The following is a 26,377-nucleotide window of genomic DNA, read 5'->3' on the forward strand; positions in this document are numbered from 1 at the left end:
ATGGAGCAGATGGAGAAATCAAAAGGATATGCTGAGAAAGGTAGGCAAAGAGTAAAATCTTCTGAACAGTTTCAATTTTCATTCCTAAAGGCTAAAAATAAGCAAAGGGAAAAGGATTTTTTAATCCATGTAGGAAATTTGATTTTCAATATTATGTGAACATAATGTAAGTAATATGAATTTTTGAAAATAAATAATAGAGTTTTACTCACTTTTTTTTATTGAGAAACTCAAATTTGTATTGAGAAACTCAAAATTAGTTTTAAAATATTATTATATGTTAGAACTCGGTTTTGTTTCTTTCTTTTGGTCTCTATTTGTCATGTGCTGCAAGTTTCACTTTAAATCCAGAATAATTGTGTGATGTTCCTTAAAATGATTCTGTGGTGATCAATGTTCTATGCCAAACCTACCTGAAATACTTACACAGGACATACTTCAGTCAGGAGAGGAAGATTCTGCTTTGTGGACTGGTGGGCAATTTATTTAACCAATTCTGATCTTCCTGAAAGGCATACATCACCATATTTCTTCACTATTCTTCTAAAATAAAAGTTTTGCAAAAACCTTTACTAAATCCCTAGTCAATAGCTGAGAACACTTCAGTAAGGCTAATTCAATGGTTAAGGAGTAGATCTTTATTCAATGAGCTGATTTTTAAAAGCAAACTTGAAACTAAAAATAAAAATTAAACATTACTACAAATAAAGCTTTGCCTTTCCAAGACAATGTTTACCAACAGCTATACTTTGCTTGACCAGTTACTGGTTATTAGACTACTTTTCCTCTTCTCGTAACTTTAATCCCTATAATAAGAAGAATGCTAGTTGCCTAGAGACTGAGTTGACTTTTTATCAGAATGAGTTCTTCATTGTAATTGATGACTAAATAACACAAAGATCATAATTAGATTTACCTTTCTAATTAGTAATGACAATGACTTTTTTCACACTGCCAATTTTTCCATGGGACTCTGTCATATATTTTATATAGATTGCCTAATTTGATACCAAAAATATTATATATTTGTAATATATAATATTACTATATAATATTTTATAGGTATTATTATAAGATTTAAGTACAACTTCAAGCTAATGATATTAATACAAATTTTCCTGCTTAGTGCATAATATCTTTAAAATTATAATAAAATAATTTACAAGTGTCCAATCACTAGACAGTTCATGTCCAAATGAAATGTATCACTATTAGAAAATGTTGATAATTATTTTTTTATGTATATTTACATATCCCATAACTGTACAAAAAGTTTAGTTTATTAAATGCTATTAATTGCAACCTTTGGGAAGTAAATTAATAGTAAATAGTTGACTAAAATAATATTTTTGAAACAAATTATACAAAAGTTAAACATATTGTGAGCATCTTGTGACAATTAAAAATCAATTTTTACGTGAGAATTTTGGGTAGATTCCAAAACCCAGGATATTTTAGCTTTTACTGCATTACTACTAAACTAGTAGAATAAAATTATCAAATACTACTGAGTACTGATCACGGTCTAGGTAATGTGCCAGCCATCTCCAAGTATACTTCAGTTAATACAACAAAGTCATGAGGTCGATGCAATTGCTGCCATTTGATAGAAGAGACATGAGGTTAAGAAACTCAGCTGAGGTCATGCAGGTTGTGAGAGGTGAGGCCTCTGTCAGAAGCCAGAACTTCCCATTGCAAAAGCCATATCATCCTCTTAATTAAATAGTACTCTTCTCCCAGCCAACAGTGTCTTTTCATCTTCTACTGAAAAGCAAAAACAAATTAAACCAAAAGAAAATTCTGAATGTTACATATTGTCAAAAATATCTTAATGCAAACCTCAGTAGTCCCTTCCAACTTATGTCAATAAAAATATTTGATTAATTTTTGATAGCACTGAATGGATGAATTCACTTTCTAAAAAGAAAATAGATTACATAACAAATGATGCAATTTTAATTTAAAACACTAAATAACGAAGAAAGAAATAAAATAGTTCTTTACCAAATCTTACAAAATATGGAAGTTGCAATCACCATAAATTACGACATTGTTGGACAAAGATTAATTGAAGAAGTGACTGTTTAGAGCCTCACTTATTCTCAAAATCAGAATGAGCCTGATTTTTTTCATGACATCTAAAGGATCTTGAGATTCACTAGGGAAAAACACTACTTTAAAAATTCACCCTAATTTTTAAAAAGATTATCATTTATTGTAAGCAACCAATTCAAGATGGATTGATTTTGAAGCTGCAGGTAACAATAATGTTATTAACATCTTTGCTTTAACATTGGGTATTCTTTGAATAGCATTAGCATATTTTCATTAGACCTGACACTAGACTTCTTGACTTTTGAATAAATCACCCAATGAACAGGACATAGAATAATAAAAAGGAAAAAAAAATAATGACAAGGAATAAAAAGAATTGCTTGATCAACCACTTGTCACTTGTGTTTTTCACAGATAGCATTAAGGTTTCCTAACTCATGACTTTTTGTTTAATTATATTTTGGGCAAAATCTTAAGGACTCTTAGGAAAGATAAAGCTTTACCTTTCAAAGAAACCACTGCCATCTGCCACTGACCGAAAGAAGTTTGACCATGACTTTGCCATCTCCACTTCGTTTCACGGGGTGCATAATATTGTTCAGAACCGAAGCAGAATTCGCAAGGTGATCTGGTTGGTGGTGGTGTTGGGCTCCGTCTCACTAGTGGTGTGGCAGATCTACAGCCGCTTGATCAACTATTTCACATGGCCGACCACGACATCTATTGAGGTTCAATATGTGGAAAAAATGGAGTTCCCATCTGTGACATTCTGTAATTTGAACAGGTAAAAATTATTTTTTTAATAATAATTGGTCCTTATAATTTTGCTAATATAACTCTGACAGTTTTCTTATGCAGCATTCCCCATATGTAAATCCAAGGAAATTCTTTAACTATACATAAAAGCACGTGTTTAGGGAAGTAAAGAAACTTATTATCTTCTTTCACTTATTTTTCTTATTGCTTTCCTTCCTCCACAATTATATGCTAGTTTATGTAGCAAGCCTCATGGTTTAAAAGATGTAAAAGTCTTGATTCCTGCACTTAACAATTTTTGTCATAAAAAGGGGAATATGAGTCATTGTGATGCAAATGATGAACACACAGAGAACAGAGGGGCAGTTACTGCCTGGGGTATGGAAGTCTAGGTGTAAGGAGGACTAGAAGATGCTAGGTAGAGATGAGGAAGGACTGAGAGAGGTGACAGGCATGGAAATATGAAAAGTTCTCTTGTACATATGATGACATAGTCAATGTAGCAGACACAGGACCAGCTCCCGGGGAGTTGCACAGGGGCCTGAGCTTAGAAGAGCATTACCCTTGACTTTACACTCTGCTTTCTTTCTTGAGTCCTCCACTGTAGCTCACTGCAGAAAGCTACAGTTCATTGACTGCACCAAGTCTGCTGAGAAAAGGGAAGTTTCCCCTGTGAGGCCTGCAGCCCTGTAGCTGCCTGTGGTGAAACTTAAAAGATTACAAATAGGATTTTTGCCTGGGTAGGCAGAGGAGCTCCTTAAGAACCCCCACTTATCAGCTGTTTGACCATGAAGAAGTCCCTTAATCTTCTTAGCTTCAGTTTTTTCAGTGTGTCAAGTTACAAATCATCTGCTTTACATACTTGCCATTATAGCAGAGGAGGTGATATGTACTTCATATTGTTTTATTTTGGGGGATAATTCCAGGAGAGGTGCTCAATTTTCTAGTATGTGATACAGCATGATTGTGTGACTTAGTATCTTGAGAACTTAAGGTGTATCAAAGGTAGATCAATCCTCTCCCAAGAAAAAGACTTTCAGTACTCACCACCTGTTTTAAATGTGCTCTAACAAAGTTTGTTTGCAGCAACCCTTGTTTGAAAGCAAACGTAGATATCACTTCCAGAAGTACTATGTGAGGGATCCAGATTCTCTCTAGGGAAACAACCATGACCGACTAGTGAAAACTACTTTTAAAAGCAACATTTAAAGTATTTGGAAATATTTATTCAGTAACATATGCTATCTCGGTAAAAACAGGATCTTCAGAACTGGAACCACACACCTGTTTTCTTCCCCCTTTTTATCTCAGAATGACAGAAAATATACTCCAGCTGGGTTTCACTGAGAAGACAGGGCCTCAGTTCCCCTCAGCTCCTAGCCACAGGCCACAGTATGCCCCCCCGGGAGGTTCAGGCTGCCAATATGACTCATCCAATTCAGCTTTGTAGAGAGTAAATTCCCAATTGCAACAACTTACACTCTTCCTCTGTGTGATTCCCATATACACAGTGAGATTATATGAGGAAGAGTAGGAGAATACTCTCCCTCACTCTCACCCAAACCTGCTTTTGTGGAGGTCAGAAGAGGAGAGCCAAGGTCAGAAGACCACAAGTCACTACCCAACACAGAACTTCTAAATATTTTTCCTGGAAGGAGAAGCAGGCCAAAGGTAGAGAGAACTTCAAAGCTCTCCCTAAGGGAACGGATTTTGTAATTGAGTTTGATGAGGTTCAAGTCTAAGGGCACACTTAAAAACCAGTATAGCCAGGAGTGCTAGGGCTTACTTGAAACCCCAGCAACCAAGAAGACTGAGGCAGGAGGATCGCAAGTTCGAGGGCAGCCTCTGCAAATTAGGGAGACCCTGGCTCAAAATAAAAAGGGTTAGTGATGGAGCTCCTTGGTAACACACCTCTGGGTTCAATCCCCAGTGTGGCAAAAATAAATAAATATTAAAAACAATATATATATTTTGGTGGTAAGAAATTAAGAGGAACCTGATAGCTTCATGAGAGCAACAAGCTAAATCATAATGTATCAGTGATAATCTAGGAAAGAAGAGCCCATCTAAAGTCAGAATAACTCTCAAAGCCTGGTCCCAAAAAGTACCCCTGCAAATTTAATCAGATCAGACTCTGGAGAAATTTATGCCCAGAGTATTGGTAAAAACAGCAAAGCTTGAAACGAGTAGATCCTAACAACTACTTGTGCACCCAACAGAGGCAGATAGCTACACAGGTAAATTAGGAACACAGATTAAAATAAACCCTAGAACAAGAGGGTTTATTTTTCACTATAAGCACCAAAGGCTATTCAATAGATTATTTTCTAATCCTATCCTCCCCTACATGACAAAATCATTTTAATAGTCATGCAAACAAGTGATGACAATGTTCTATATACCTTTATTGCAATAAAAATGTTTAAATGAAAATAAATAATATAAAACAAAAATAAGGGAAACAATGCACTAATACTTTCTAACAATCCTCCTGCCTTAGCTCCTGAATCACTAAGATTATAATCATGTGCTACTGTGCCAAAGCCAGTAACAGTTTATTAATGAATACTACTTTAATTTTGAAATGTTTCGTTCATGTAAAGCAGTGCCTATTAAAATAGGAAAACAAACTCATAAAGATGCATTTGTCAAACATTCATTAAAATCATACTTCACAATAAATTCCAGAAGTTGAAATATTCCATGCCCTTTCAAATACCTCTGTGTCAAAAATTTCCACTAAAATATCTTTGCCACAAAATTCACAATAAATTTCCATTATATTTAGTTAAAATTTCTGAAATATATTTTCTTCTATTAAAATAAGAGAAAAAGGCAGATGGAGTGAGTTCTGGTATAAATTAATCCATTATTTTAGAACAAATAACTTCTGTAACTGTATTTTTACAATCTGTGGGCTATTTTCATTGGTTCAAATCTGTGTGAATGAAAAAAAATGTGTGGGTATGCATATTAAAGGAGTTTTAACAAAAGTAAAATCATACCTCTGATACAAATATAAAATAAATGTGTCAAAGATTTTGTCAGTTAATGAAAGAATTGATAAGATGCTGAAATTGGTTCAAAAAGGAATCTAAAGAACAGATATTCTTCCCTATTTTTCACTCCACAAAATTTTCTGTAAAATATAAATTTCTTGTTAATACATGATACACCTGAACCTGGCTTGGCAGGGCTCAATGAAAGTCTGAGTCAGGCATCAATTTTCATATCAGATGAAATTTTGCTTTTGGATCATATAATTTGGGGAAGTGCATTTAGAACCATTAGTTTACATAAGAAGAACAAATCTAGTCTAGTTATTAGTTCACCATTATTAATATAATAGAAATATTTTTAAAGGACATTTTTTAAATGACATCTCTTTCAACAGTTTTACCTATTGCACTTACACCTCCCACAAATGTGGTAATTCCCTCATTTCTCTGCATAATGGTTTTGACAAGAATCTATTGAACTTGATGTGAGGGAGGACTGCCTCTTAGCCTATGCAAGATTCCAAAGTTGCAGAGCTTTGGAACAGATCCCTGGCACCCTGTCAGTCATTCAGAGTTAGGAACTTGAAGTATCTTAGTGGCCCATCCCTCAATACAGAGTTAGCCCTGCACTTTTCTCTCAAGTCTATTGCTAATCTAAACTTGATTCCTGAAAAGATCCCCAGAAATACTTTCAACCATGAAAAGTAAGATTACTAACTATGCTAAGTTAGAAAAAGTTCCACCATTATATAGGCTACTGAGGAAGGCAGAGGAGGTTATTTACAGTTTTTTAAGATGTGGACTGGCTTTATGAGAACCAGAGCTGGTTATATAAGGCACAAATTAAGTGCTTATCATGAAAATAGCTTCTAATCTCTGAAATATAATGTTGGTGTAGGGTTTTGTTTTCTTCTCTCTCTTTTTCTTTTTTCTGTTTTGTGGATACCCTCTCTTGACCAGGAAAGAATTAATCGTGGCTTATATTAGAAAGAAAACTTATGTATGTACAAAAGATAATATAAAGGAAAATGAAAATAAAATATAAGATATAACCATAATGAGATATCAACTCATTCTAGCAAGAACTGATACTAACAAAAATACAAAAGATTATACATACTGGTGAGGATATGGAGAAAAAGGAATCCTTGTCCACTATCGGTGGGAATGTGAATTAATACAGCCATATGGAAAGCAGTGTGGAAGTTCTTCAATATATTGAAAACAGACCTACCATCTGATCCAGCAATCCAACTACTGGGTATTTTCCCTAGTGAAATGAAATCAGTATGTTGAAGAGATATAAAAAATCCTCAAGTTTATTGTAGCACTACTCACTATGGCCAAGAGATGGGAATGACTTACATGCCCATCAGTTGATGAAAGGATAAGTCAAATGTGAGGCATGGACACCATGAAATGCTCAGCCACAAAAAGAATGAAGTTCTGGCATGTGATACAGTGTGGACTTAAACAGAAATCATGTTAAGTGAAATAAGCCAGGCACAGAAAGAAAACTATCCCATGATCTTACTTACATGGAGAATTTTTTAAAGTGATCTCATGAAGATTGAGAGTAGTTACCAGATTCTGGGGAGAACATGGGGGAGGGAGGGATGAGGAATGGTTGACCAGTGGGTACTAAGTTACGCTTAGGAAGAAGAAGTTATGGTGTGCTGTTGCACCAGAAGGTGACTGTAGATAACAATAATGTAGTATTTGAAAATGAGAGAAGAAAGGTTTTGAATGTTTTCTCCATAAAGAAATAACAAATGTTTGAGGAGATAGTTATTTTTAACCTGATTTAAACATTACAGAAATATACAAGTGTTGAAACATCATGTTACTCCATTAAAATGTATAATTTTCATGTACCAGTTGAAAATACATGTAATACTACTTTAAAAAAAAGAAAGCAAAAAAAAAAAAAAAAAAAAACTAATGTAGAAAATAAAGGAGATCCTTGAATGACACACAACTTGACCCTGTAAACTTGCTAGGAGTGGACAACATATTCTGTTCTAGGCTTTATATCAGTTGGAAGAGACAAAAATCTGTTCAAGGTCAAAATATATAATATCCATAAAATTCTCAATTATATTTTGAAAGAAACATAAGGCATGCAAATAAAGAACTCTTTGTAACTATAAGGCAGAATTTGCTTAGCAAAACTAGAGTATTTTAAGGTAATATGGTGGTTGGATTAAGTAGATCATTTCTGCTTTGATTGCCAAGAGGACACTTTGACAATAATGAGACATTTATTTAATAAATATTTACCTAACATTTATTATATTCCAGGCACCTGTCTAAAGGCTTTAAGAAAAATAATTAATTTATAACGCATTGAGGTAGGTTATATTAACATGTATCAATTTTACAGTTGAGAAAATGAAGTGGTAAAAAATGAAGAAATTTGCTAAGTGATACCATTAAGTAGCAGTAACAACCAGAACTCAAAGAAGAAACAGCACTGCCAGGAGTGACATACAATAAAGAATTTACAATGGGGGTTAAGCCCTACACAGTTGTAGGCCTGTAAGTAGCCTTTGTAAATCTGTTGCTCCCGTTTCTGGTGCTGGGCCTGCTCTGGGCAGAAAGAAAAATGGATGTGAAGTGGAGAAAATAAAGAGTAAATGGAATTATGTGCCTATTGTTCACCACTGCCAATCTTCATGGCCTGAGTGACTCAAGAGAAGTTGGCACCTTCATCAAGTTGCACTGTCTCACCTGACTCAGCATTTGATGTGGTTGAAGGGGAGCATACAGGACTGGAAGAATTGCCATCTGGCTGCTGCTCCATTCCAGCAAGTTGAGTTGGTAGCTAAGCTATCATGTTTTGGGGTTCCTGCCCTATAATTCACTTCAGAATGTAGCCACACACATACAAAGAAGGGAATGCTCAGAGATATAGTGACAGCTCAGCTAAGCAGATGTAGAACTAAGATATGAATATAGCAGAGCTGGGATTTGAGCCCAAGAAATATGGCTTCTGAATATTTGTTCTACTTTCTCAACTCTGCCTTTTAAGGAAGAAAGAATTAGGTCTAAGATCCATTAGGATTCATTCAGAAAAAAGGTGTGAGAGGTATTTCAGGGGATTAAAATTATATACTTAAATACAAGATAACTTGTACAGTGTGTTAAAGAACAATTGACCTGAATATCTTGCAAAAGTGAAAGAATGTAGAAGATATGAAGAAATTAATAGAGTCCAGATGTTTGGTTTCTGTCTTCTAGATTGTTCCAAGTCTTTATTTTTCTAATGGTTGCCTTATTCCTACTAATAGGTTCCAAACAGCTGCTGTAGCCAAATTTGGAATCATTGTTTTCTTATGGCATACTGTATCCAAAGTTCTCCATCATCAGGAAATCGGTGCCAATTCTACTGGTTTTAAAGAGGCTATTGATTTTATTGAGAGTCACCAAAACTTCAGTGTCACAGATTTTATCAAGAATAATGGTTTTTATCTCAACAATAGCACTTTGCTGGCATGTGAATTTTTTGGAATACCATGTGGCCCAAAGGTAATGATTTGATAGTTTATCATATGATGAATATAATAAGCTGCTTTTTGGTACTGTTTTACATTGAGATAAAGTTTACTTGCTCATAACACATGTAATTCTGTTATCATCTATGAAATTAATCTACATTTAAGATAAAAAGTAGAATATCTGGAGTCCGCTAATAAAGAGATTTGAAGGCAACTTGGTCCCATATTTTTACTCCACAGCCAATTCTGAAGTCTGTGTTAAAGGAGTCTAAGTAAACTTCACAAATTCATAGTTCTGGGGTACAATTCCTTAACCTTTTGGTAGCATACAGTAGACAAATAGAAATGCCTGAGAGATGGCTGTCAGAGATGAATAAATTGACAAGATATATCCTATATTCTTCTTAAGGAGGTTTTTCTATCTTGCTTTTTACTTACCAATATATTTCAACTCACCACCAGGAAATTTTGTACCAGAAATGAGTTTTTCAGTGGCATATTACAGAAACCCAATTCTGGTAAGCTGAAAAGTACAAGGAATAAACTGGTTTAATTGGGTACTCCTAGAGGAGGAAATAGGTTCAAAAATGGTACATAAAGGGACTACAAGGTTATCCTGTACTTTCTATCATTGTTTCTGTCTCCTAACACAGGTTGGCTTCTTTCTGTATGAGTTCTCCCTCCATAGAGCAAAAATGGCTAAAGGGAACCCTTGACTTTCATTATGATAGGCTAGAGCTCCAGTTTTCTTTCTTTCTTTCTTTTTTTTTATTGGTTGTTCAAAACATTATAAAGCTCTTGACATATCATATTTCATACATTAGATTCAAGTGGGTTATGAACTCCCAATTTTACCCCAAATACAGATTGCAGAATCACATCGGTTACACATCCACATTTTTACATAATGCCCTATTAGTAACTGTTGTATTCTGCTACCTTTCCTATCCTCTACCATCCCCCCTCCCTCCCCTCCCATCTTCTCTCTCTACCCATCCACTGTAATTCATATCTCTCCTTGTTTATTTTCCCATTCCCCTCACAACCTCTTATATGTAATTTTGTATAACAATGAGGGTCTCCCTCCATTACCATGCAATTTCCCTTTTCTCTCCCTTTCCATCCCACCTCATGTATCTGTTTAATGTTAATCTTTTCTTCCTGAAGAGCTCCAGTTTTCAATGCAGTAATTCTATGGAAGATTGATTAGCTCTTATAAGGACACATGAATTCATGAACCAATCACCAAAGCCACAGGGTCAGGGTCAGGTACTGAGATCAGCTCAGCTTATATCACATGCATGCCTCTGGGGTGGCTGGAGGAGGTCAATGGGTAGATAATGTGATGGACACCTCCCCCATAAACCTATGAATGAAGGACAGGTGATTCCTCAAGTGTGGATTATCGAAGCTGTTCTTCACCAGCAAAAGCATGTTTCCAGAAGCCTTGGTAATAAGGTAGGTAATAAAAAGAAGTAATTTCTTAGTAATTTCATAAAAACATGTTAATTTTATGTGAAAATGTCTCATTTAAGGAATAACATGCAAATTCACAAGTATATATTAAAGAGAAATAAAAATTATTAATGAATACACACATAAGTCACCAGAACATTCTATCTAGTATTTCTGTATTGTTTAGACATCATGATTAAAAAAAAAAAAAAAAAAGGTATGGCAATTTAAACCTTAGGAGTGATGAAAATACCCAACTGATTGTGTTGTATTTGGTTCATTTTTATATTGGAGGACTTTAAACATGTCTTCACTGAATATGGAAATTGCTTTACTTTTAATCATGGTGAAAATATCCAAGGATGGAAAAAAGTGAGTGTCTCTGGAAGAGGCTTAAGCCTGCTCTTCGATGTCAATCAGGTATTGAATTTTCTTCAATCTAGCCAGGATTCCAAACAAATAGGGGACACATGTTTGTTTGTTTTTTAAAATATTTTGCCCTGTCAAATATCTCTTAACAGTTGGACATTATTTCTGTTTTTATCAGTTCAGCCTAGTGTCCTCTGGGTTCAATGTAATAATTGACTTAGAGATTAAAAAGGCCTAATTTTGAGGTAGAACCTTAAGAGTTTTAGTTGTCCTACTTATCTCTGTTAATGTAACTCCAAGAATTCTTCTTGCCACAAAATAAGGAAACCAGAGATTTCTAAGTTGCAATGTATAGAGTTAATTTAAGATGACTCTATGCATTTAAGAAATAATTTTGGTTAAGATTTTCATGCAGTATATTTTAGAGAGGAACCATATATTCACATTTGATAAATCATAGAATCTGAATCTGGAAAAATTGATGAGAAAATAATTGCTATTCATATATTATAGACTGGACTTTGCTCAAGTCTAGTTTGGGAAAGTTATAGTTGGACTAAGACATTCTATGAATCTAGACCTCAGAGGCAGATGTTGAGACTCCTGAGAAATGCAGTGGTGATGTCTTCAAGAGTGCCTGGTATAGCTCCAGTTCATGGTTGATTCTCACTTTGTGTCTTGCGAACTTCTTCCACTATTACACATTTAGAGGTTTTCTACTCTGTAGATTTATAAACGAGGATTATAAAATACTTATAGGTTAGAAATTCAGAATTATGCAATCAATTAATGGCAAAGATGACAAATAACCCTGGTCTCTTGAATCCCACCAAATTATATAATCTCCTAATTGACATAAAGGAAGTCATTGGCTATTTTGTTTATGTATGTATGTATGTATGTATGTATGTATTTACTTTTGGTATGGGGAATTGAATCCAGGGGTGTGTAAACACTGATCAACATCCCTAGACCTTTTTATATTTTAATTTTATTTTGAGACAGGGTCTCCCTTAATTGCTTAGGTATTCACTGAGTTTCTGTGGCTGGCTTTGAACTTTTTGCCTCAGCCTCCATTGGCTACTTTTAAGGAATTTCTGTTAAGATACTTGTACTCACATTTTGTATCCAATTAAAGATATTTTTATTTATGTCCAAATACAACACTGCACACTACAATGCCCCTTCCTATACATATATTTCATATATATATGTGTGTGTATATGTATATATATTTGATCAATATTTTCATGTCATTCAAATATTAGCCCTGAGGTCAGTTCAAATATTAATTACAAATTTTACAACCTAAATTTCTTACATAATTTCATAATCCAAATAAAATATACATCTTCAATGCAATGCTGCATAAGTAATCAGCATTGAGATATTTTTCCAGACTTGCCACTTAACTGCTTTTTAGAGGGTTATAACAGCCCCAGGAGATATAGCGTTCTGTGTTGTAAATAAAATATTAAGCCTGTTTATTAAAGTAATTACATAAGCAGTTATTCACTGAAAACAAATCATCTTATCCTCAAGTTTATTCTTGGTACTACGTACAGTCTAAAAGTACAACTAATGACAAAGTCACTGAAAAATCATCTTAAATTTCTTTATGGGGTAGAAATTTTATATCAAAATAACACTAGTGTTACAGAATCAGTGTCAACCTTCACTAACATGGGAAAAATAAATTTGAATTTTGAATAAGGACAGGGTTTTAATACCAAAACAAGTGACAAAAGATTCTCTAAAACACATGAATCAAAGAGAACAGCCAGAGAAAGCAATGAAATGGCAGCTGGGGAGGAGAGGAGCAGAGGAAATCAGATTATTAGCCATGACCAGGGTCCCAGCTTCCAGGTAGGGTGAAAAGTAGAAAAATGCAGAGGTCGAGAGTTGTGATTCAAACATGGAAAGTATGTCGTAGCCATTTAATTTTCATACCTTTTATATAAAAGATTGAATTGGAATATGAAACAATTGATTTTACGTAAGTCCAATACCATCATGAGATTTGATGAAACTCAAGCTGTGTAGAACTGATTTAATTACTCTGCAATTTGAGGAAATGTGCATTTTCATTTCAGGAGGAGTTTACTGACTCCCCAGGCCTGGGTTTTGCTGATGCTGGGATCATCTTTGTTATTCACTCACCCAAGAAGGAGCCACAGTTTGTTGGCCTAGGGTTGTACTCTCCCGTGGGAATGCACACCCGGGTAACAATCCGCCAGCTGAAGGTAAAGATGGGACGGAGAATGAATTAATTTTGTAAAGAGTACTTTTTCACTAGAAATCCTTTTCTTTGTGCTTTTAAACCATGGTGGGAAATTCCAAAGTTTTAATTAAGTTCTTTTCCTCTATCTGGAGACAAATATACAGTAAAAGCAATGAATCTACCTATACAACATAGAGAAAGTTGGGAAGCCTATCCAAACCAAGGTGACTGAGCTTCATTAGAAATTAAGAATGAGGATAGTCAGGAACTGGTGGCACACACCTGTAATCCCAGCTGCTCTGGAGGCGAGTTCAAAGCCAGCCTCAGCAAAAGTGAAGTGCTAAGCCACTCAGTAAGACCCTGTCTCTAAATAAAATACAAAATAGTACTGGGCATGTGGCTTAGTGGTCAAGTGCCTCTGAGTTCAATCCTGGGATCCACCTACCCATGTTCCAAAAAAAAAAAAAATGAGGATAGACCTAAGCTGCTGTGCTGAACTGTGTGTTCTCATTGGAACTATGTGGGAAGGAGAAAATAAAAGAGACAAGTTCAGGCAATCTTGGAGTTGGGGCTGGTCCTCCAGGTTTCCATTTTCCAGCCACTTACAGTCATTTATTTCCTTAATTATATTTATGAGTTTTTCATCTCTTCTCTTTTGCAGTTGAGGAGGGTAATACTTCCCTTTCATAAGTATATGAAGCTTAAGTGAAGTAACACAAAGAAAATACTAGCTTTATTGGCTGGCATATAATTGGTACTCAATAAAAGCTTTTTTGTTTGCGATTTTGGTTTTGTGGTTGGGCTTATCTATATGCTAATATAATATTTACATAAATGAGTTTTTTTTCCTTCTATGTGTCCTTTTTTGAATGATTAGTCTGCTGATATTATAGATTGGCATTTGAGAAAAATGTCAATGAAAGACCACTAAAAATCTTCTGGGACATTCAGGTTAATTGGGTAGAAAAAACAGGCAAATGTACCACATTTAAAAACATCATGGAGCTCTGAGAGAAAATTTTAAAAGTGTCTGGCCTGGTACCATGGTGCATGTCTGTAATCACAGAGGCTCTGGAGGTTGAGATAGGAGGACTGAAAGTTCAAAGCCAGCCTCCACAAAATTGGAAGGACCTAAGCAATTTAGTACAATCCCATCTTAAAATAAAAAGGGCTGAGGATGTGGCTTGGTGTTTAAGAGCCCCTGGGTTCAGGTTCAATCCCTGGTACTACCCTGTCCCACCAAAAACAAAATTAGTGTCTGCTGTCTCTCTAATGGAAAATGGGTAGAATGAGATAAATCTCCTGCTGCATCAGGTCTTAATTTTGATCTTAAGACAGTTCACCAAGAATACCCTTGGGGAGAATGCAAGCCTAACATCAAGCTCCAGAATTTTCGTCACTACAGCACTTATGGTTGTTTGAAGGAATGCAAAGCCCAGCTCATAGAAAAGCGATGCGGATGTTTGCCTTTCCTGCTTCCAGGTAAATAAACAGTGACCCTCCCACACTCAATTATATTTGCTTAATTTGATCCTTAGGAAATCAACATGTAATTAAATTGTTTTCCATTCTGGAAAATCATTCACTTGCCAAATGTAATCTCAACTGATAAATTTGAAATCCTGGAGTCATTGCAGAGATTTAGGGAAAAGAAAATTGTGTTATCAGGATGGATCCTATATTCTTATTCCAAAGGTTAAAATTGGATGCTCTCAAATATTTAAAACAACCACATAAAGGTTTTCATAATTTGAAAGAAAAATAAACTCATGTATGTAGAGTTTTTGACCCTGGAGATTTCTTTGTGAGCGTGAAGGTAGCTTCAAACCTCCTTTGCATACAATTGGAGACATTTCCAGGATCAGGGATATGAGGCAGGCCTTGAAGAGGGGCAGGAGAGCAGGATGGTTATAAATCAAATCCAATTGTGAGGCATCTCAGCCTCACAATTTCTGATCTAGGTGATCTTGACCAAGTCATGTAACCTCTCTATGCTTATAAAATGGGGAGAAGGTTTTTCCACCTTATAGGGTTGTCTCAAAGACGGAAAAAGCATGTAAGTGGTTTTAAAAGTGGCTGACACGGAATAGAATGGAGTCTAGATAAATGCTGGGCATTTTCATTCAGTTTTCTTCACCTTCCTCATGGAGATGGGGGCTGGAGTGGGGCAAGACCTGTTTGGCTATACCAGTTTGCCATTATGCACTCTTTGCTTCCTCTCCCTCTCTCCCCCTCTCTTCTTCTCACACACATACACAAAGACTTATAATAATGCTGCCTCTTATAACACGACTATGTAACTGGCAAACTTTTCCAGGGAGTTCAAATCATCATTTCCTTCCTTCTTTCTAGAATCTAGATGACTTATCTCTGAACACCACCCACATCCCCTGCTCCTCCAAAAAAACTGACGCTTTATAAAACTTCTGTCTCTGGCTCTGATATGCCGTTCCCAATTATATTGGAAACGTTAGTGGAGATAAGTCTGAATTGGTTCATGCTGCATGATGTTTATATTTTGCTGAGAGCCACAGCCGAGTCGGAATGGCCCCTGGCATTTTGCCAGTAGTATTGATTGACAGGCGAGGCATTACTATCTGCCTCGGCCGGCCGCTATTTTGCAGTTCTCACGCTACTTTGGAGTTCTCCTGGGGATTCCCGGAGAATTCCCAATATTTTAAAATTTATTATGTTTTACAAAATACAAACTGAATAATTAATAAGAATCAGCAACTAGGAAAGATGCTGCATAAAATACAGAGCATGGCATCTGTGTGAACCTCAGGATGCATGAAGTGTTTACAGGACTATCATGTGATTTGGTTAAATCCTCACATATCCCTCCCTATACTTACAGAAGAGAAAACTGAGACTTATAAAGTGAATTAGCTAAAGTAACACCGTTAATAATTTGAAGAAGTGCAACCCCAAATCAGACAGGTAGAAAATCTGAAATTATGTACCTTTTATACTGCTGCCTCTAATACATACATCTCAGTATTCCATTGTAAGGTGGGAAACTGATTAGCTTATAGTATTATATTGGTTTTATTTATTTGTTTGTTTATTTATTTATTTCTTGGGTACCAAGAATTAAACTCAGGGGTACATCAACCAATGAGCCACCTCCCCAGCCCTATTTTGTATTTTATTAGAGACAAGTTCTCACTGAGTTGCTTAGTGCCTTACTTTTGCTGAGGCTGGCTTTGAATTTGTGATCCTACTGTCTCCCTCCTGAGCCACTGGGATTACCAGCATGCACCACCTTGCTTGGCTTGTTATATTTAAATATGACTGAGAAACGGAAGTTTTGTGACATTTGGCTGTTCCAGATTCCCTGAGATATGAATTGTTTCCAAAATTCCATTGTCTCTTATCATGGAAGAAATATTATTGTGAAAATTAAGGAACAATCTGGAAAAATCAGGTTTTTTACTGACAATGTCAGAGGCAGATATTCTGTTTTTCATTTCTGGCAGTTCCTTCTCAAAGAACACTTTCTTGTAGTGAGGCAAGCATTTCACAAATTGTTCACAAATTCTAAGCGGACAATATCCTGATTTTCAGGATTATTGAATAAACACTCTGGCTAACCTTAGAGACCACATGGGTTATAGCAATAGAGAAATATTAAAGTTCAAAGTCTAAGGATTTAGAATCATCCCAGGGATAAAACTCAGTTTTAATGTATATTGATTTTGTTATTTATCTCACGATCCACAAAAGGTGCTTAACAAATATTGGTACTTTTCTGCCTCCATCCTACCCCTAGAAGGACCACCAAGCAAGTTGTGTGTGTGTGTGTGTGTGTGTGTGTGTGTGTGTGTTTGTGTGTGTGATGAAGGACCAAGAGAGATGATAACTCTGAAAGCAATTTTAAATTATTATTTAAATATTATCAATTTTAAATTATTTAATTTAAAAATTTAAAAATTTTTAATTATTTAAAAATATTATTCCCACTTAAAGGTTTTAGAATTGTCTAGACAAATGGAAAGAAATAATAAAAAACTATTTTCCTCTCAACTTTAACTTTCATTGGATCCTAACATTTTTTTCATACTCACATTACATAAATATCCATATGCATGGATGGAATCGGTGGATGATTGGAGGGATGTGGGTATGAAATGTATTTTTGCATTAGGCTGCTTTATTTTATAAAATGCAAAGTTCTAGGCCTGGAGGTGTAGCTTAGTGGTAGGGCATGAGGTCCTGGGTTCAATTGCCAGCAGTCAGTCAATCAATCAATCAATCAATAAAAAAAAAGTAAATATATATTACTTGTTTTTAAGGAAATGGGATAGAATGTGACCTACAAAAATACTACAACTGTGTTTCTCCTATGCTTGGTAAGTGGCTTAATTTTTGTTTTCAGGATTTATATTAATGTTACTTAGAGTAATATAAGACCCCAAATCATAGTTTGGATAGCCCAAAAATAAAATAGAAAATAGACAATAGCAGGGAATTTTTAACATTCTTAAACAATTTACATAAACATAGACAAACCAACCAAAACCCCTCTGATTCCAAGAAATATGTCACTGAAATATGCACAGAAGCCAAGTAACAGCACCAGTGTTCTGGCTTTTATTTTTAAATCTTCACGTCGTTTTTCAATTTTTGTTCTTTTAAAATAATAAAATAGACTTACTTTTTACATAAGTAAAATATTTTTGTGAATAGTTTAAATATTACCAAATAGAAAATAAATTATGTAAAAATCAATAGAAGCTCTATCCCTTCAGGAATTATTCTGAGAATTATTCTTTCATTTATTCATTTTATTATATGTTCATATTACATATGAAATTTTTACATAAATGAAATCATAACTGCACACACTTTATTTATTGGGAACAGCTTCTTCCTAAATAGCCTTTTATTTTTCTTACATATCTGTCTTAATTTTGAACCAATGTTAACATTCTTATGGGTTCCTCCATAACTTTCTCCAGATATATAGATTCATATTTATGACCTTAAATCATTGGTTTTTTACTAAATGGAATCCTAATACATATACTTTATGAAAGGTGGTTTTCTAATGCATTATGGAAATATCTCCCGGACAGCAGGAATAGATTTAACAGCTTCTTTTAAATAACTAAAACATTTCAATATATCAGTATGAGTAGAAAGGATCTTATATTTTTCTATAGCCCACAAGCTAAATGTGCAAAGAGTTCAAATTATGTTGCCAAATTTCTTACAATTTCCCATCCCTGTTGGAGGCTGGAAGGAGAGCTGGTGGTGGTGGTGGGGTGTTGTTACTCCCTGTAAGCATTTCTTCAGGGATTGTTGTGGGATGACAGGGTCACAAATGTGTAGGGAGTGTGTGTGTGTGTGTGTGTGTGTGTGTGTGTGTGTGAGAGAGAGAGAGAGAGAGAGAGAGAGAGAGAGAGAGTATGAGTGTATAAGAATATATTAGTGTATGTGAGCATGAGTGAAAGAGTGTAAGGGTATGTGTGCGCATGTGTGAGTGTGTAAACAAACATAGTGACAGTGTGAGTGTATGTGAGTGTAGGCAAAGAGTGATGATTTTACTAATAATCTTAAAGAATAAGAGGATGTATGCAAAGTTACACACCAAAGGAGTATCAGTGTTAGAGAATGGAAAACAAGCCCAAAGGTGGCCCCTGATCAAGGGGTTTTGGTGAACAACAGGTTCACAAAAACAAAGGTTTTCTGCATTAAAACCAAGAGAAAAAGGTGAGTCTGAGTAGAGACAGGGTGAGGAGCAGTGAGAATGGGCTCTGGGAGGTGATGCAAAGGAAACACCTCCTCCAGAGACCCCCTTCCCTCCCCCCAGACACATGTGCATTCATGGCTTGGTGGAACTAAAGGACAGAAGAGAATCTAGTGGCTGATTGAAAAGTTACTGGTCCACAGAAATAGCACTCCAAACACCGGCAACACTGTTTCACACCATTATGTATTGAAACAAGATGAATTCATTTTGTTGAAACAAGATGAATTCAGTTTAAACCCAAGTCATTGGCTTTCTGATTATATTTGAAAATTCCTCTCAAAGTAATACAATGTCACACACACACACACATAAAAAAAAACAAAACAAAAAAAAAACTTCTCATCCCTCTCTTGTGCAAATAGCTGATATTTTATGGAAATATACCCAGACATTTGCTGAAAAGACTTTATTTCTAATGAAGTTTCCAGTGACTCAATGAATTCAAAGTTAGCAACTCTTTGTATCCTGTCTTCTTTGCTGCATTAACAGTGAAATATAAACACCATTTGTTAAGAAAGTAGTGACAATATCTGATACTTTTTTAAAAATTAAAAGTAAAATTAACATTGGACTGGGGTAACATTGGACTGCTCTGTGGTAGAGCAGGCTTGCATAAGGTCCTGGGTCCAATCCCCAGTACTGGGGATACACACACACACTTTTATATATGTGTGTGTATACAAACACACATATATAAATAATCGTGTGTATACATATATAAACATATATATGTATATATACTTTATATATAGAAACATTTTTACATTATTTATTTTAAAAGTTCTGTTCTCCCCATTGTGAAATATTCTTCCCTAATATCCTGTCCTGATTTGCATTTCAGACCACATTGAATTTAAGGGATTATGTACGATGGGAACCCACAATTCTAGCTGCCCTGTTTCTTGTGAAGAAACTGAATACCCTGCTACCATTTCTTATTCATCTTTTCCAAGTCAAAAAGCTTTAAAATATCTTTCCAAGAAGTTGAATCAAAGCCATGATTATATCAGGTAATCTTATTAGTCTCATAAATCATTCATTTTTATCTTCATTGAAAACTTCAAGTTTCAGAAAATAAAATGCTGATCAATCAAGGGAGGGAGTGGCTTACAGAATTGAATTAATAATGACAGCATAGAAATTTATCAGTAGGCAAGATCATGTCTTTCATCTCCTTACTTTAATTGTGTGAAAATCAACTGATACTTGCTGAAAGCATTTGCTCAGTCTGTTATTGCCCTGGACCCAGGAACTTCTCAATCTTCTGCCCTCTCCTGGTGCCTTTAGCTCTATCAAATCATGAAATCATGTCCCAGGACAAGGGCTCTGCTTGTTGATGTCATTTAGGAGGTACAAGATCACACTTTCATCGTCCCAACTGGGGAAATAAGAATGCTAACTAATATCATTTTGATGCCTAAAAATATGAAAATTTCCTAACTTTATATTTTATAGTTTGAGTCTCCTAAGAACTGTGTAAGGTAAATTGGAACAGAAATTACTATTGTCATTGCACAACAGAGGAAATTAAAGTACACTCTAATTCAAGTAACTGACCTATCAAGATAGTCAATTGCACAGAAAGCAATTATGCTTGAAAACTTATCCACAGGTCTTTTTCACAAAGATACCAGATTGCAGTTTCCCTGGTTAACTGAATATTAAATTCTCCAGTTATACCATATTGCTCTTAGAAATTATAAATGAAATGTCTTATGGATTTCTTGCTTATTCTTTTAAACAAGGGAGTAAACTTAACATTTTTCTTTGTTTCTCATTTATATCCTAGACCTGAAACAATGACAATTGCATATTGGTATTTATAATTTTATCTATTAAAATAATTTAATATTAACTAATTTAAACTTGATTTGTATTTGCACAGTCAAGTAACTAACTTTTGAAAGCATGTTTTGATTCAGCTTTACCTTGGAATTTATTTTAATTAAAAATTTAAAAGTTCAACCATGTAAGTAGACAATAAAATTATCTTTACAAATCAGAAAGAAAAATGTATTTGTATCAAGATAGGGCTCTTAGGGTATGATTTCAAATACTTAGTATATTAAATGATAGAGAGGTAGAAATTTGCAATTAGTCTTTATTTATAGTGCTAACTCCAATACAGATATCTTTTTCTATTTCATTTTAATATGGGGAACTGATTCATTTGTAGTATTATGTCTGTTATATTTAAATATGTCTTAGATGATCTCAGCTATTAGAGATCTCCTGAAGTTCAAAATTGTTTAATTTGCAAGGAATGTAGGCATGATTTTGGAGACTTACTGGTGAATTAGAAAAGAAATCCATGAATTCAACAAGATGATACTAGAGAATACTGAACTCAGATTATTATGAATAGTTCTCTAACTAATCCTATCATTAGTGACTTGCAGGGAACTCAGTGGTTGTGAGTAGTGGAGGCTGTTACCACAGGCCTAAGACAGATAGATAGCTGAGCAAAGGTGTGGGACTCAGGGCTTGCCCTGATGCTAGACAGAGAAACTTGTCTGTGTAGTGTTAGCGGAAATAATAGAGTCATAAATCGGCAAACACATATACAATTAGTCAGGAGAGAAAACATGAAATCTTAGCAGAAATATGATTTAAAAAGAAGCAATCTCTAATTTAACAGTTAAGCCTCTGTATGGCAGAAATCAACCCCAGACTATGGCAGTTCCGGGTTTCATGGGGCAGCTGCTGAGCCTCATTATTAAGGGGAGAAGATCAGCCTTACAGAAGCATGCAGTGTGGAGGTGACTAAAGTGGTAAATTTGGCTGAAATAAAATTGATTTCATCAGTTATACAAGTGAAGTTTTAAGGTTTTTCTGTGTTAACAAATTTTTAAATTAAAATTGAATGAAATCAATTTTTACAAAACCAGTTCACTCCCTTTAATGAAGCACTTATGTTCAAGAACCTGGAAGCATTTCCTCTGAATTTGGTAACATAATAAATACTCATTTTTATTTGTTCTCTTTGCCCTTATTAAAACCCAGATTTTATTTTATAATTGTGCCTTTCAAGCACATGTTATTGGACTTCATTGAATAAACTCACTACTACCAGGAGTCACACGTTTGGTGAGACTCAATTATTGGTCATATCAGCTGTCTGAGAGAAGTAGAGTAAATATCACAATATTTTTTATAGGAAAGGAATTTATCTTATATCAGAAACACAGATGGATAATGCCTGGAAATGATTATGAATGTTGTGCTTGTGAAATTAAACAATATTATCAGGGTACATGCAAATTAGAGTACAATGGAGGACAAAATGATTGGAATATTACTAAAATTTCTGAACTTCCAAGACAACTTGATTATTTCTTTCACTTTGCCAACTGCTTTATTATTTGTAAACATTACTATCCCCCCTGATTATCTCTTTAAACGTTGCAAATTCTTCTGTTACTCATGGTTACACCAATGGAAATTAAGTACACATATTAATGATGCATTTTGAATTAAGTGTATTTGGGAATATTGATTAAAAAATCTGTAAACAATAAAGAAAATGATTTACAGCCACACTCCTTAGATATGATAAAGAACATGACATAATTCCAGGAATCATTACTAATAGGATCCATTCTCAGTCATAACTATTATCCAGCTAACAATCATGAGGAAGCTGGTTTCCAGTTCTGCTTATCACATGGAGAAGTTAATATTTATCCACTCATATATTGGTTTCTTCTTTAACTTGTTATCTTCTACCATTTAAAAAAATTTTTAGATGTTGATGGACCTTTGTTTCATTTATTTACTTTTATGTGTTGATGAGGATTGAATCCAGTGCCTCACATATGCTAGGCATGTGCTCTACCACTGAGCCACAACCCCAGCCCATCTTTTACCATTTTTACAAATATAAATGAACACCTCTTATGTGTGTTAAAATTCAAGGGATATTCTAGGCATTAAGGATACCTCAGTATAAGAAAGATAAGAATGCTGCCTTATTATGCCTGATTCCTTTGGGATGGAAATAGACATGAAGTGTACATACTCACATTAGATGGCTCTAGTTGCTATGGCAGGAGAAACGGTAGAAAGTGGTCTAGGAAGCCAGAGTCAGAGAACGTTATTCTTAGGATTATGGATTATGATCAGGAAAGACCTTCCTGAGAAGGTGACAGTGAGCAAAAACCTGAAGCAGTGGTTCTCCAAAGTTCATGGAGGAGTTTCATTAAGATTACATGGGAAGTCTCAGGGCAAGGGTTGGGTTGAGCAAAAGTGTTATGATCCAGCAGTTGCAGAAGTACATTTTGGTTATTATATAAAGAACAGAGCATGTGTATTTGTTGAGATAAAGTACCTTAAAAGTGGAAGTCAGAAGGCTAATGCAAAAATCCAGGTGAAAGACTAGGGCTGTTTGAGCAAAGATGAAGCAATGAATGGGCTGTGAGCTGGTGGGACACTAGAGGTATTCTGAAGATGAGACAAATAGGATTTCCTGTTGAATTGGCTATGGGGTGTGAAACTTTATAAATGGGGAAAATATCAGGAGTTTAATTGGAATGTGTTAAACTGTTAGGCATACAAGTTGAAATACAGGAAGCATTTTAATGTGTTATTGAAGTTCAAAGTAGACTTTTGCAAAAGAGTGAGGATCTCCAAATTATAGACAGCTCTCATTTGCAAATAATGTTTAGCCACTCTGGTCACCTGTAAAGATTTCCAGAGGACATTAACAAAATGGTCTTAGCTCAATTTTATCAATGAAAAAAAAATCAATAACATTTATGGGGCATTCACTGTATGCCATGTTCTTTGCCCATTCTACATATACATTAACTTAATTTCTCCCCAACACAACTGCAATTTCACCTCAAAACTCCTGACCACTGATAAGGAAACCAAGACTTGGGTAAAAATGTGATTTCTCTAGGGTCACATAGTCACAAAGAAAAAAACAAGGATTTAAATTGAAACTAAACACACACATAAATAGTTGTAAATACTTCTTCATTCTATTTACAATTAATGTCTTTTTCTGATAGCTCAGGAATGAGACATGGAAAAATTGTTGGGTCTGGAAAAGAATGTTTCTCTTAATTCCAACAAGACCAAAGTGCCTTTGAAATGATGCTAATTTGAATTAATGATGGATAGACATACTGTGTCTAATTCAACATTAAATAGCATCTGAATTGAAATGAGTGCTACTTTTGTAAGATAGGAAATAAAAGTAGAGCTGTCAGTCTTGAGCTGCATTAATTCTGTTTTCATTCCCAGGGAGAATCTTGTGAACATTGAAATAAACTATAGTGACTTAAACTATAAGATAACTCAGCAACAAAAAGCAGTGAGTGTATCTGAGTTACTTGGTAAGCATTATTTATATCTTCCTGGATGTTCCTCTATTTTCTATTTTCCTTTCATATTTACAGCTTAGCTTATCAATGGAGGAGACATAATCAATAGTAATGTCATTTGACTGCTTTTTAAATCCAACATTTTTGCACTCCCTAGAAACACTGCGAATTGATCCCAAAGGCTTTGACAAAGAAATGGCTGATGCTCAGTATTTCAGACTCACATTTATATTTTATTCTCTTGATGGACAATCCTGTCATCAAGGGTATTGTAATGTTTCAGCAGGAGGAATTCAGCCTCTGCATACCCCTACATGGAGTTCCACCCCAGGGTGGGTTAAAAAGAACATGAGCAAGCAAAATTGGGCATTTGGTTGAACAACCACTGCTCATTTTCTTTCATTATACATCCCCTAACCAACATACTTGCTGACTTCCTAGATCTCATTGCCTTTTCAAGGAAGCCACATAGAAGATAGAAGACAGCATTACAGTCAGGCAAAATACAGCACTCTGATCTAGCAGCTGAGACCCAAGATAGTGAGGAAGTTTACAAACTCTCCAAAGCTCATGGAGAAACCTATACTTCATTACCACACTTTACAAAATTGGCAAGATCCCGAGAATGACTCGTGGCAAGAAAGTAATGATTAATAAAGTAATGTGCGTGAGGAGGTAGTGTTAGAATTGTCAAATTCACTGAGACAAAAAGTAAAAGGGTGATTGACAGGGACTAAAGGAAGCTGGGAGTTACTGTTTAAACAGTTTCCATTAGGGAAAATGAAAATGTTTCAGAGATGCATGTTGGTGATGGGTGTCAAAAAATACAAATATAGTTAATGCCACAGAGCTGTACATTTCAAAATGGTTAAAATGGTAAAATTTAAGACATGGATATTTAATCACAATAAAAGCATAAACAATAAAATAAACATAGATTTAAAGACATTTAGAAAAAGCAATGCTGTGTTGATATATTTTAGTTCAACTAAATATTATAAATGTCTAAAAAGAAATAAAGTATGGACTTTTAAATTCCCAGTTGCTTGGAAATTAATTTTCTAGAAAACTCTAATGTCATATGGATGTCTCATTTCTTTTCATTTAACATATAGAATTGGATTTGAAATTATCTAGGAACCTTAACGAATTTACCTTAGGCTTCTTATCTTCCAAAGTCTGAGTTAGAAATTTGGAAATTTTATGTTTACCTTAATTCTCCATTTAAAGGTGGTTTGGACTAATATTATTGTCACCTGAATTGCTATTACTTTATTTGTACCACATTTTATGGTAATACAATTAACCTATTTTCATATAATGTTATTCATTAGTTTAAAATAATTTCACTTCTAACAATGTTTAATTTTCTTTCTATGAAAAACCATGACAATTTATGTATTGATTTTGATTACAGCAGATGTTGGCGGTCAGCTGGGGCTGTTTTGTGGAGCCAGTATGATCACAATTATAGAAATTATTGAATATTTATTTACCAATTTCTATTGGATATGCATTTTCTTTTTGCTGAAGATACCTGAAATGACTCAGAGGCCTCCTCCATCTCAGAATCATCTGGGGAATAAAAATCAGATAGAAGAGTGCTAATGTTCAGTTAGAATAAATCAGATAGAAGAGTGCTAATGTTCAATTGGAATAAAAGTCTTTGTTTTTTTTTCTTCTCAGTACCTTCAGATTTTTCATGGCTAATTCATTGTTATGTTACTTTATGCGATCATTTTGATAGTTCAATAAAAGGCATTGAAGATATCTATATGTACTTTTATTGTTTTAATTATAGACATAAAAGAAAAAGGCCTTGTCTACATTTTTTTTCCTTAAATGATTAAGGGTTAAATATTTTGACTGTAAACAATAAAATGGAAGGGACTATTTAGAGATGGTGCTAATCTTCAGCTTGTTACAGTACACACAGCATTCAA

General features: G+C 34.7%; 1 protein-coding gene across 1 annotated transcript; it reads left to right on the plus strand.

The window, feature by feature from the left end:
- Positions 1–26,042, plus strand: Asic5 (acid sensing ion channel subunit family member 5). Its single transcript, XM_027926560.2, has 10 exons — positions 1–40; positions 2,533–2,839; positions 9,101–9,338; positions 11,057–11,182; positions 13,225–13,374; positions 14,687–14,834; positions 17,648–17,704; positions 19,949–20,117; positions 24,355–24,446; positions 25,852–26,042. The coding sequence occupies exons 1-10, from the start codon at positions 1–3 to the stop codon at positions 26,040–26,042; spliced, it is 1,518 nt and encodes a 505-aa protein (XP_027782361.2).
- Positions 26,043–26,377: the final 335 nt, after the last annotated feature.

The sequence above is a fragment of the Marmota flaviventris genome, chromosome 7 (genome assembly GCF_047511675.1).
Source record: "Marmota flaviventris isolate mMarFla1 chromosome 7, mMarFla1.hap1, whole genome shotgun sequence".
In the NCBI taxonomy this organism is placed as follows: domain Eukaryota; kingdom Metazoa; phylum Chordata; class Mammalia; order Rodentia; family Sciuridae; genus Marmota; species Marmota flaviventris.

What these genes read in the sequence shown, in the direction of transcription:
- Asic5 (XM_027926560.2), top strand. Translation starts at nt 1, where the DNA reads ATGGAGCAGATGGAGAAATCAAAAGGATATGCTGAGAAAG. An exon ending in ACATTCTGTAATTTGAACAG is followed by an intron (nt 2,840 to 9,100) that starts GTAAAAATTATT and finishes TCCTACTAATAG; the next exon opens with GTTCCAAACAGCTGCTGTAG. An exon ending in CAAAGCCATGATTATATCAG is followed by an intron (nt 20,118 to 24,354) that starts GTAATCTTATTA and finishes TTTCATTCCCAG; the next exon opens with GGAGAATCTTGTGAACATTG.